Source organism: Lutjanus erythropterus, chromosome 6 (genome assembly GCF_056507025.1).
Source record: "Lutjanus erythropterus isolate fLutEry1 chromosome 6, fLutEry1.hap2, whole genome shotgun sequence".
NCBI classification, from domain to species: domain Eukaryota; kingdom Metazoa; phylum Chordata; class Actinopteri; order Lutjaniformes; family Lutjanidae; genus Lutjanus; species Lutjanus erythropterus.
Genome location: NC_139322.1, coordinates 24,816,180 through 24,829,454, shown reverse-complemented (window position 1 = coordinate 24,829,454; position 13,275 = coordinate 24,816,180). Strand labels below are relative to the sequence as shown.

The 13,275-nt window shown below is 40.0% G+C and overlaps 1 protein-coding gene across 2 annotated transcripts in view; it reads right to left on the bottom strand.

The window, feature by feature from the left end:
• Window positions 1–13,275, bottom strand: part of samd11 (sterile alpha motif domain containing 11) — a 74,857-nt gene that overhangs the window by 51,965 nt on the left and 9,617 nt on the right. For both annotated transcript variants that reach the window (XM_084721326.1, XM_084721327.1), the window contains exon 3: window positions 2,700–2,875. In XM_084721326.1, the coding sequence (XP_084577452.1) occupies window positions 2,700–2,875 (176 nt within the window). The remainder of the gene's footprint in view (window positions 1–2,699; window positions 2,876–13,275) is intronic.

Here is a 13,275-nt window from a genome sequence, read left to right as displayed (position 1 = left end):
CATTTCCGTGATTGGACATCCCATTATCCCGTTCGTCCAGACCCGCACTAGGGGATAAAGCAGGGCTGAGACGGATGCCCAGGACAGACCGGAGCTGCGGCTCCAGCGAGTCCGTCGCCTTTCAAAGGGTAAAAGCCTGACATATTAGTCATAAGTGTTCTTTAAATTCATTATCATCTTAACACGCCAGCGGCACAAGTGTCAGGGGGAGGGGAAGCCCTCTTAAATGAGGTTAGTGGATCCATTTAAAGCTTCACAGTTGCTGTGCTGTCCGCCGTGTCACACGCAAGTCTCCAGACATGAAAAACATCCCCTGCTGTAATGAGGTTGCACAAGCTGCTTATAATGCAGCTGAGGACCTTCTGAGGTTAATCAATGAACAGCTTCTACGTTATATCTGTCCATAGCCGGTCTGATTTCTGAATCATACCAACCTGTTTATGCTCATACCAAGTAACCACGAATCCATGTGATGTTTATTCCAGATTGGAAATGTCTCCGTTCCTGTCATTTCACATGGAACAAAGTACTGATAAAAAATAAACAAAAAATATACAAAATAAAGAAATGCAATACTATTCTTTTTTAGTTAATATTTCTAACAAAGCAGAGTGTGCGCCATTGGAGAGAGGTAGTGCTATCCTCAGATTTGATTCGTCTTAATGAGATGACCCCACTGTAACCCCGCATGTGTGTGTTTGCATGCATGAAGATGTGAACATGATTAGTTCACTTGAATCCAAACAGGTTTTTAGTGAATGCAGTGCACACAACTTCTTCACACTCTTCTCCATCCATTACTGTGGAAAATTTCAGTTTGGACAATTAGTTGAACGGCGATTACTGATTCACACTACAATGCAACATGTTAAATTTCATGAATAAACCTCTCACAATTCTGAAAACATTTAAGTTGCATTCATAACACATAGGCTACACCTTGTACTATTATTATTATTATTATTATTATTATTATTATTATTATTATTATTATTATTATTATTATGACAGTTTGATGCCTACAAGTTCTCCAAAATAACAATGGCACACACTGAAAAAAAAAATTCCTACTAAGAATTTTGCTTTCCTCCTGATTTGATTAAAGGGATAGTTTAGATTATTTGATGTGGGGTTGTATGACGTACTTAACCATTACTTCAGTAGATGCTGGTCCACACACCCCCAGCAAGTAGAAGCATAGAGGAGTACCAGCACGGAAGCTAAGCAGTGTTCTGCTGTGGACAGGGTCAAAAACAAAATGCATTTTAGCAACTTAAAAAAGGTCCTTCCAAAGAAAAGCTTAATTGTACTCTATATTTGGAATATTTTCACCACTTTACATTGCCATCAAACAGCCTTTTCCAACAGGGAACTGCTGTTCTACAAGCCAAATATCAAACCAACTGGACTCCACAGGTGAAATCAGTACTTTTACCTCGCAGAACAAGGGAGTTGCTGGTCTCCTGCTGCCTTGATCTCATAGTTTTGTTTTTGTTCTTGTGTGACTTTGGTGTTTTAAAAGGATAGTTCGGATTAAATAAGGTCACACAATAACACAAACAAACTAAAAGATCGAGGTCGAGGGAGACAAGCAAGTCCCTTGTTCTGCTAAGCACAATTACTGATTTCTCCTAGGAAGTGTGGTTGATTTGGATAGAGCAATATTTGGCTTATATAATTATGGTGTCCTGTCAAAAAAGGCAAAGTAAAGCAGTGAAAAAGTGAAAGTGCTTAACATGCCTTTTCTTGCTGACCCCATACGCAGCATTTCATTGCTTCGCTTCCATGCTGGTACTCTCTGCTTCTCCAAACTGGGCTGTGTCAACTGCCATCCACTCCAGGTAATACACTGACTATTGATAAGTAGCCCCTACAACCCCACTTCAAATAGTCCAGACTATCCCTTTAAAACAGGAAGAGGCTCCAGAGGCTGAGTAGATACATGCTGGACTGTGTTTTAAGTGTCTTTGAGGCAGCATATGCTATTTCTTTTTATTAATATGAGTCAGTCTCTCAAAGTCTGTTTGTGTTTTTCACTTATAACCATTTCAAACAAACATTCTTCACACTTAAACTGGAAAAAGTGCAAGAACACAACACAAAGATGGAGTAACTTCTGAATGTTTTGTATAGAAAGTGCTGCCAAGCATAGCAAAGGATGGGATGAAGCAGACAGCGGTGACTCAGGTGACTCAGTCTTTCAGTATCAAGTCAAGACAGATACACTGAGACTTGGCAGGAGCAACAAAACGCAAACCAACAAACCAATTAACACTTTCAAAGCTCAGCACACGTCTTTCCATTAGACATCCTGAAGCAAAAGCCATGAGTGTATTTTTGAAACACGGCTCTTTGTCTGTTTGTGTCAAAATGTGCCTTTAACACCTCAAAATTATCCCGAAATCACTTCTGATGGAAGTACTACACATACGTCTGAGGTGCCATTTTTTCAGCTCTCCTGAAGAGAAACAAACAAAACAGAGGACTTATTACTGTTAATTATTTTTAACAAAAGTAACACCTCAGAGGTTAGCATGACATTCTCGTTGTGATTTCTTCAAACAACGCGCAATAAAAGCCCACGCAATAACGACAATGTGCGTCAGTGTACACTAAATAAAATAAAAGGAAAGAAAATGTATGAGGTAAAAAAAATGACATGGATCCCAGGTGCCAAACAGAATTCGCAGGTGCCTCACCTCTTTCTCATGATACTGTAATGCAACTCGTCCTCCTGTTTGATGTGGGCATGATCCCCACTGGCCCGCTCGCTGCCTTCGCTGTCGTCACTGCTGAAGATGGAGGCCAGCTCCTTCTTGGGCACCCGGTTTGGAGGCAGGGGGATGGTGCGTTTCTCAGCCAAGCGCCCGCGGTTCTACACAACAAGGCACAAAGAAAAAGGATGCACTTTAGCAACAGGATTCATATAAAGGTTGTCAAATTGTTGAATGTGCTTCTCAGTTTGCTTTTGTTTAGTTCATCTGTACGTCATTTGCATGTCTTTCTTTTAAGTTGCAGTAGACTGAGTTCTCTCTGCAAATGTACATATGAGATGAATCAAGGCTCCAATGCAAAGAGATCGTAGTTATATTTTGCAGTATTGACCAACTATTTTGTGTTCTGTTATCTTGATCTGGGTATCAAACTTATATTTTTATGGCACCGACCAAATTGCTTTGATGTTACCAAGTATTAAAAAGTCAAAAAAAATGTTGAAGGAGTTAATGTCATCAGGGCCAGTGACCAAATAACAATGTTAGTATGAAGATCTAATGGTACTGGTGATTGGCTGTCTAACGAAACATGACATAGAGGCACAAAAAACACTGTTAAGGCCAGAGATGGGGCTCACTTTTCATGTTGTTGTATTTTGAGATGCTTAACTACAGTGTGCATTGCATAGGTGTAAAAAATATCTATGAAGAGATCAAATGTGTGCCACTATTTTATCAGGTTCAATGCCACTAGCACACAATGCAATACATGGAAGGAAATTATTGCCAAGATCAGCAACACAACGAATTTGATGAAACACTTGAACATGCATAGAATAAACTGAAGAGCAGAAACTTGCTCCATGTTCGTCTGCAAGAGGAAGAACAGACTGCAGACATTTTCCTCTTAGCATTCAAGTCTGCCTAAAATATCCTTCAAAATTTACACTGCAGTACATGGATGTTTACTAAAGGTAACGCTAAGTGTGTCAGCTTAGCAATGGATGAATGGTTAAAACGTTCATCTTCTGCCACTCTTAATGATAAAAGGATGCAAACTTTGCCAGACTGACCCAAAATGTTCAGACAATTCAACTGTATGAGGAAAACTATTTTAACAGCACAATAAACAGTGTTTAAAGAACATACAGTTCTAAATCAATTGTAATGAACACATTCGTAACATGATGGGTGATCACATCAATTAGAGCTGGGTGATATGGACAAAATCAAATATCACAATGTTTTTGACTGAATACTTTGATATAGGTATTTATTGTATACTGTGAGAATATTGTAAGGATAACTAGTGGTGTTTTTACAAAATACTGATATAGTGAGATTTTTGATAAATAACCATCAGTGATGTTGATATAATGACGAAGTGCGTAAAGTCAAATAATAGAAGAGCTAGAACAGGTAAGTAAGTAACTAGAAGTAATTATATAATTATAATATCGATGGGTTGTCCAGCCCTAGTCTCAATAAAGAGTACTTGAAATCATTTGACATGACTGTGTGACTTAATCAGACAAAAATGTTTTGAACCAAATGAAATAAATAATTAAGTACAACATATTTTTTTTTTAGAATATCCTCATCAAAACCTAAAATAATCAACTTTGTACAAGCCTCTTCCAAAAACTGATTCAATGGCAACAGCTGAAACATCTGTATAGCTGACATCCATGAGCTGCACCGAAACCCAAACAACAGAATCTGAAAGATTGGCATTGAGCTCTCCAGCTAGACATCATGAAGTTAATCGTGTACTCTTTGTGAATAAATTATGAAGTAATACTGAAAAAAACCTGTGATATTCTACGTTAGGTCAACTGTCTTTAGTTATGGAATAATTTCCTTTTGAAATAAGTTTTTTCCTCAGCACCTAACACTGAAGTCAGGTTTAACTCTACTTTTCTCCTCTAAAACCAAAGTGTTGTGAAGAAAAGTTGGTTGGTGAATTAAGTGTTTATTTTTGCTCCAACGCTGCCAAGAGTAAGTGGAGAAAAGAAGGGATAAAGAGGAGATAGTGGCCCCCGGGGCATTAGGAAGTGAAGCTGGGCGACCTTTAATGTGACCTGAAGAGGTCACTGCAGATTAACAGGGTCCTATCACAGAGAGGAGGAGGGAGGAGGGGGATATGGAGGAGAGAGACAAGTAGAGGAGGAGTAGAGATGGAGAGAGTAGAAAGGACTGAGCCGAGGGAGGAAACTGGAGAAGAGCAGGGGAAGGGTAGGCTGAGGAGCAAAGTTAACAGGGACGAGAGGGAGAGCGGATGTGGGTTTGTACAGGAGCGAGAAGAGAAAAGGTGAGAGAAAATACAGAAATGAAAGAGAATGTGGGGAGTCAAAACATGAGAGGGAGAAACTCCACAGAAGTAAGGTCTGTCTGGGGTGGAGTGGACTTGGATTTGAAACTATATTCCCCTCTCTGTGCCTACATCTCTGCTCTTACTCCCGGACGCCTTCAAGCCCTCCAGCTATCCCTTCCACCACACGCAACCCTGCTCTCCACCACTGCTCCCCGCTCCCTCCTTCTTCCCTCGCTCCTTCTATCCCAGGAGGCGCGGCAGCATGAGTGGCAGGCGGGGGCAGGAGGAGGGATTTGGGGGCTCCTAGCCAAGAGGCAAACAGGTGCAGCCCCTCTGGAGTCTCTCAAATGGCAGACATTAAAAAGAGTTTTGGGGGGGGGGGAAAGAGACAGAGAAAGATGAAAACATCCCCCAGGATGAGCAGGCCACAGAGTTTTGCACATTTCTCTTCCTCCTTTTTTATAATTTCTTGCCAGAAAAGAGGTTTTTCTTCCCTTTTTTTTCCTGTCGGAGCATTTCTAAAAGTTCTGCTCCGGCATTCTGAGGACAGTGTATCACTTTCTGATATTTCTGCTACTTCTGCACAAGGACTCGACTGTAGGAAGTTAGGACTGGAGCTCTGACAGGGTGAAAATATCAGGTCAAAACAACAGATGCAACCCACAGCTACATCTGTCAGATACACACTAAAGACCAACCAATACTGGATTTTTGGGTCTGATTCCAATAGCGATATTAGAAAGTAAAAGAATTCTGATATCAATATATTGGCTGATTTTGCAATGATCCCTCCCCCTACTTCATACAAGGCTTATCAAACAGAGTTCAGTGTTAAATTTTTCCCCCTTGCCTGGTCAACCAAGATGATCAGAAATCCAAATTCAATTTTAACCTGCCCCAATAAAAATTGTTTTATTCATTAGCAGTTAACAAATCACAAAGACTAAAGTTAATTCTCATGTTTAATCTAGGGCTGCAACGCCTAAGTCAGAAAATAGTGAAAAATGTCCATCCAAGTTTCTCAAACTCAATCTAAGGTGATGCTTTTAAATGTCTTGCTTTGTCAGTCCAAAACGCAATATATTAAGTTAAATATGACACAAAGAAAAGCCAGAAATCTCCATATTTGAAAAAAGGCTTAAAAAATATTTTAACTAGTAATTAGTTATCAAAGCAGTTTGATATCTTAATTCTTTTCTACCAGAGTTGTCAGATTTAAATATAGAAAATGTACAAATATGCAAAATAAATATATATACACAATATATTAAACTTATAAAAGGATTAAACACAACAAATGTCTACATATAACTAAAAAATGAAAAAAGAAAAGAAAAACAAGAATTACTGCCTTGTAGCTGTATGCCTCCACCATGATAACTTTTAAGGAAATCGATAAAAGATATCAAGTTTATGAAGTGTATTTTTTTTTTGTTAAAATTAAGTTATAAGTTGCATTATTCCAGTGAATAATTTCCAGTGAGAAACATTCTGTTTTCACTGAGAGACTTTTTTTACAGAGGAGTCCAGAGGACTGCTAGAGAGCTGAACATTATGATGTCAAAGTGAAGCTGACCTTTGACCTTTTGGATATAAAATGTCATCACTTTATCCTATTAGACATTTATTAGACCACTGATCTCTAAAATCTAATTAGTTCATCCGTCAGTCGAAGTGGACATTTGTTCCAAAGTTGGGCAAATTCCAGGTATTTTTGAGATATTGCATTCACAAGAACGGAACAGATGTGAGGTCCCTTTGACAGCTGACCACCAAAATCTAATCAGGTCATTTTTGATTCCAGGTGAACATTTGTGCAAAGTTTGCACCAAGTCTCTTCACGGCTGTCGTCATATCGTCAGAGAACGCGCACAACTGCACATAAGCACTACATCTCACCACCTACACACACACACACACACACACGCACGCACGCACACACACACACGCACATACACACGCACACACACACACCTGTTCCTGCTCCTTAGAATTCCCCTCAAAAGCAGGGGATTTTACTTGGAGCATGCCAGCAGTATGGTGTATACAGGAATAGTTTGTCTAAGACCAGTCGTGACTGAGGCTGTGTGTGTGTGAGAGAGAGTGTGTATGAGCGTGTAGACAACCACCCACATGGCCGTGACATACCCAGGCTGACAGCCCCCGTCACTCCCCCTTCCCCCCACCTTCCTCCCTCTTCTCTCCTCCCGGAAAGCCCCGATCCTTTCTTTAGTGGCACTGACGCAGAACTGGGGGTGAGCTCCCACAGCTTCCGGCAACACTTCCGCAGCACGGGGGAGGGCTCTCCGAAACAAAACACGAAGCAAAACACACCCCTGGCAGCCCACGTAGGAGCGCTCAAAGGAAGGGCGCCTGAGCACTCAGGCAGGCTCGTACGTGCGTGTGCACAAACACACACGTGTGCACGGAGCTGAGGCAACCTTACTGTGTGTGGTCAACCTCCTTTCAGCCATGGAAAAAAGTCTCTCATAAAAGTCCCACTAAAAGCACCTCTATGAATATCACCTCCCACGCTTTCTGTCTGACAGTCAGGCAGCCAAGAAATATATCTGGGCTTCACATTTACACGCTAAAAAAAAAAAAAGACAAATACATACAGATGCACATGTACAGGGACACACTGACCAACTTATTACCCAATCAAAATTGCCATATCAGAACATGACAAACATTCAGAAACACTTCACACAAACACATACATTATTTCATTCATATTCATATAATATATGGCTTCTCCAATAGATACAGTAGCTCTGAGAATAACACCAGAAGCTGAACTTGAACTGAGAATTGATTCAGACAAATTACTTTAAGTTTGATACAGTGACTTCAAACACAAAGGGCAAACAGAAGTGCAAGTGTTTATTATAGTTACATAACATATTAAGATGACATGAGATGTAACTACTCTACATTGAACAGCCATATCGACTTCTTGCCAGAAACTCAAGCATCTCTTTAACAACCTAGTACATTCGGGGTGGGCAATCTGACGAATATAGATTGAGGTTATGATATGAGGCTTCTACAATCTCTTTCAGGCAATTCATACAGATTGTGGTTATTGACATCCTCTTACTTCCGTTTCCAAATTTCACATAATTAATTATTTTCTCAATTAACTGATTAGTTTTTCGGTCTATAAAATGTCAGAAAATGGTGAAAAATGTTGATTACCTTTTCTCAAAACCGAGGATGACGTCCTAAAATGTCTTGTTTTGTACAAAAATCAAAGCTGTTCAGTTTACTGTCATAAAGGAGTAACGAAAACAGAAAATATTAACATTTAAGAAGCTGGAATCAGAGTTTTGACTTGAAAAAAAGTTTTGTGAAATCTATAGACTTTCAATCTTTATACTAAACATTCATATTGCTGTAGAGATTAAACATTACAGACTTTATTGTAGCCTCTTCATGCATTACACATCTAATCAGAGCCAGCCACACCTGGGCCGACACATCATTTGCACGTTTACGATGTACAGTAAAATTATCATACCGCTTACCTCTTTTTGAATATGCCCATATAGTTGAAATGATTACCTTTTTGTTTTATTTCTTATTTTTAGAAAGTTACATGGTTTTGGAACAACAAAACATCAGTATGTTTCATTGTATGTTTCAAGTATCACAACAATGAAGTTGAACTGAAATGATTTGGAAAGTGAGGGAATTCTGGCAAAAATAAACAAAATTAAATGTTTTGTAGTTAGAGCTGGAAGTGTTTTCTTGGTTTTAACGGCTACATTTGAGCAAAGTGATGTAATTTCCTGAACTTACCATACTGTTCTAGCTGTTCCATTATTTGCCTTTACCTTTTTAGTCATTAAATCCACATTACTGATGATTATTTATCAAAAATCTTACTGTGTTAATATTTTGTAAAGCCATCAATAGCCATCCTTATGATGTTGTTACAGTGTCTATATTGAGGTATTTGGTAACTAATAAATGTTGTGATTTTAGCTTCAGTGAATATCCACATCATTTTAGTGTGCTTAATGTTGGTAGGCTGAGATGTAGTGAAGTACTGGATGCACTGTAACATGGGCTCACACTAAATTTATTGAAGACAGTCTTGAGAAATGGCAAAAAGTCAAAAGTACTTCGATATGGTCTTTTAAGGGCCAAAAAACATAATCTGCATACATTCTCAATTTATAGGCATTTATGGGTAATAAAGCTTTAATATTTCAAGGAAAAACATTAAACTGGTGATTACGTAACCATATAGCTGTATACATTCATGTAACTCATTTGGTTGGCATCCTGGATCATAAATCCATATCAAGGGTTGGTTTAAAAGAAGCAAAACACTTCTACAGTAAACACAATATACTAATATCACAGCTACATGTTTCCCAGCAAAGGCGTTTGACTCTGAGCAGAAATTATAAGGCAATCTAATGTTTTCTCTCTAAATTTATTTCAGACTTTCAAATGAGCTCTTGGTGGAAAAGAGGACTAATAAGTGTGGGGGTTTTTTTTTTCTTTCTCCTTGCGTTATTTCCTGAAAGGTGCAGTGCCCTGCCGCTGGCTGCAACCAGCATTAGCGAGCACACACCCACACACTCACACAAACAGGCATGCACTAATACACATACACACATGCACACACAGCGGTAGCCGCCCGTGACATTCCTGCAGCTGCGGCGCTCTCTCTCCCTCGCACGCGCCCCCCCAGCGATCTCCCTGGGGGACGAATGCCTAATGAGTCACGCGCCTGTCTGCCGTTACCTCGCAGCGTGTGTGTGTGTGTGTGTGTGTGTGTGTGGAGGCGGGATGGCGGGCCGACTTGGCGCGAGCGCTAGGGGAAAGGGGGAGGGGGAATGAGGAGACGACAGAGAAGGAGAGAGGGAAAAAAAAAACGAGGGTGAGGACGGTGGGGGTGGGGGGGTGAAGCGGTCATTACCGTGCTCACGTAAGAGCTCTGAAGCAAGGCTGTAACAAACAATTTGTGTGCTGTGTGTTTGTGTGAGTCCGAGAACACAAAATACAAATTACAAACTCTTACTTTGTTTAGTCTCACCCTCCTGATCTCTGACTCACCCATCCTCCTCCTGACATTTCCACAGGTGCACCTCTGAAAGGTGATCAGCTACAAATTTGTCAGCTTTCATCAAAGTGAGATCACTCAGTGTACAAACATGACCGGTAAAACCTGATTACTCTGAACAATTAGATTAAAGAAATAGTTTGATTACAGTACTCACAAGCACTGCAGTAACCAGATTTCCTTGGTAAAACAATACTAAAGTTTTATTTATTTTAAGATGTGCCAAGCTGTATTTTGTATAAAATTAGACAAAAACTAGAAAGAATATGTTCTATTAAATAGTTTTAGAGCCTTTATTTAGAAGACAACTAGGACAAATTGCAGCAGAATTGTACAGCAAACTAAAGTGAAATCACATTTCTGCTCCTTCCTCATTTAAAAACGATGTGAATCAGGTCTACCAAGTAAAGGCCAAAATTATAGCAGTAGAGTTTTTTTTTGTTTTTTTTATGGGTGACTGCAGTCATGTAATACGGTAGGCAGACAATCTGATTTGATCAAAGATGTAGACATTATTCTTCTTAATCTTATCGGCCAATTGTATGGGATCAGCAAAGGAAGGTGCGTCGCAAGTAGCAGATATATGATTTAACTTTAGTTTACGCTACAGTTATGTTGAATGTGTCCCCAGACTGGTTCCAATCACCATCTAATAAAGTCTAATAGGGGTCTAATAAAGAACATATTATTTATATTATATAGTACTTTTTCTCGAATTTGATATAAAGTACAGCTTGTTATGTCTTATTGGTGTACCATTAGCTATATGGTGTCTAATTAGGGTGTAGCTGTGTTTGTTTACTGTCTAATAAAGAACATATTATTTCTAGGTTTTGTCTAATCTTACACAAAGTAGAGCTTGTTATGTCCTTTTAGTGTACTGTGCAATGAAGTTTACATGATATGCTTGACAGTCACAAAAACGTCTGTAAGGATTTGTATCCGCCAGTAGAAAATCTCTTTTTAGTGTCATAAAACATGAAGAAAATGGAGAGGTCGAGTTGCTGTTTATTGTTTTTGCTTTGATGAATTCACAGAGCACCTTAATACAATCTCTATTACTTTGTGTTCGTTGTGACATGAGAGCTGCTTCGCTGTCATCCCAAAATAATTTTGGTATTTTCTCTTTCTCCACCACTAGCCATGACGCTGTTTGTTTATAAAAACACACATTTGCATCCACTGTACTCCGTGACCTTTCTGGTACATGTTCAGTATCAAACCAGTAAGAGAAATACCAGACAAAAGGCACTCTATACTGTACAGGCCACACATAAACGGACATGCCTTTTATTTGCCTAATCTGGTTATAATCAAATTATTAGCTCACACGTAAACAAACTTGCCACAATATCTGCAGTGAAGTCTACGAGCAGCTGTGAATTAACGGCACATATGTAATTAGAAACATGTTGAACTCTTCTGCTCATATATGTGTATGTATATGTATATATATACTGCTTTTATTTACAGAGGTAGAGGAATAAACACATACCTCGACCACAAACAAAAACATGCACTCACCAAAAGCACACAAACACACAAATACGGACACACTGCAAGGTCATTTCAACAATTTAGTCCTTTTCAAACCTATGTTTCCCATTAGTGTGCAAAACCACATTTCTATGTATATTTATATGAAATAGGAAAATTAGGCCTATCGCAAATATTTGGCCTCCTGGGAACTGCTGGGTAGCTATCACACTTTCCTCAAACGTAGGTACCATATCAGGGATGCCCAAATAGGTACCTGTGGGCCAACGCTTGCCCGCCTTAAGGTCTGATTTAGTCCACCAGATGTTTCTAGCCAAAGATATATAACAGTAAATCAGTGTTGCATTTAGCCTGTCACCAACCATTAAGTTGTGGCCTATAGAAAAAACTATATACTTTATACTATACTATATATTTACAATATACTTTGCTATTATTATCATTATGAGAGACGAGAACAAAAGGGGAGACAGAAGCCACAGTGCATACAGAAGGTCAAGTTGGCGCATTTGTGCTCCTTCTTGAGGACAGTTTTCTGTGCACTCATAATACATGCAAGCACCTGTTTTTTACACGTGTGGGTTTTGAGTAATTAAACAGTAAAGAAAAGCTACATTTCTAACTCTTGATCAATCTTCCTTAGCTCAAACTAAAGAAAAGACAACTGTCTACTTTTTTTTAAAGGAATTCTGTCTTGGTCTTGGTTTGCACTGAAAAAATGATCAACCATCCAAGTAACAAGAACACAAACTCTATACATTTTTGTCAGCATCACTTTTCAAAAGCTGTGTATGAGAGCATCTCCAACCGTAGTAAATGTTTCCCCACAGTCTACCATACAGATGGATATATTGAAGATATTTTATTTAAAAACACAGTACAGATCTCTCCTTTATATTTTCAGTCAGTTCCTTTGAAGTTTGAAGATAAATGTCGGCCAGAGGAAGTTATTTAGACTCAGGTAACACTCATGACTTCAGAAACACAACTATAAATTTGTCAGGCACCAACCTGATCAAGTAAAACTCCTTATAAGTGCAAATGTGCTTCATACTTGGCAAAATAAATCTGATTCAGAATGTGTGTGTGTGTATGTAAGTGTGTGTGTGTGTGTGTGTGTGTGTGTGTGTGTGGTTTATCTACAGACTTTAGGCAACACTTGGTTGTTCAAGGCCGTGTGAGAGAAAAAGAAAAAAAAAGTGAGAAAGCACTGTAGGGCGGACAGGCATGCGACCAAGTCCCCTGCCTCCCCCCAGCACACACACACACACACTCTCTCTTACACACACACACACACACACTCGCCTGCACCCTCGGCCCCCACGCGCTGAGCCGAGCGGGCAGTTGCAGCCCAGTGGAGCGGCACAGGGCAAGGGGAGGGGAAGAGGGGGGGCTGTAGGGGGAGGGGGGAAGAGGTGCACAGAGGGCGAGAGGCGGCGAGGTGGAGGGGAGGAGGAGGGGAGGGGGGGTGCTGAGGCGGCGCTGGGAGGTCAGTGGCGGTGCAGTCAAGCGTGTCAGCGCGCCTCTCGCTCTCCTCTTTCCCTCTAGTCTCTTTCTCTCCTTCCTCCTCCCTCATTCTGTCGGTGTGTTTGGATTGGCCCACGGAGGCTGCTGTAGGGGAGCTTTACAGACAGGTAACAACCCTTTCTCTCCCCAGACAAACACACAGGAAG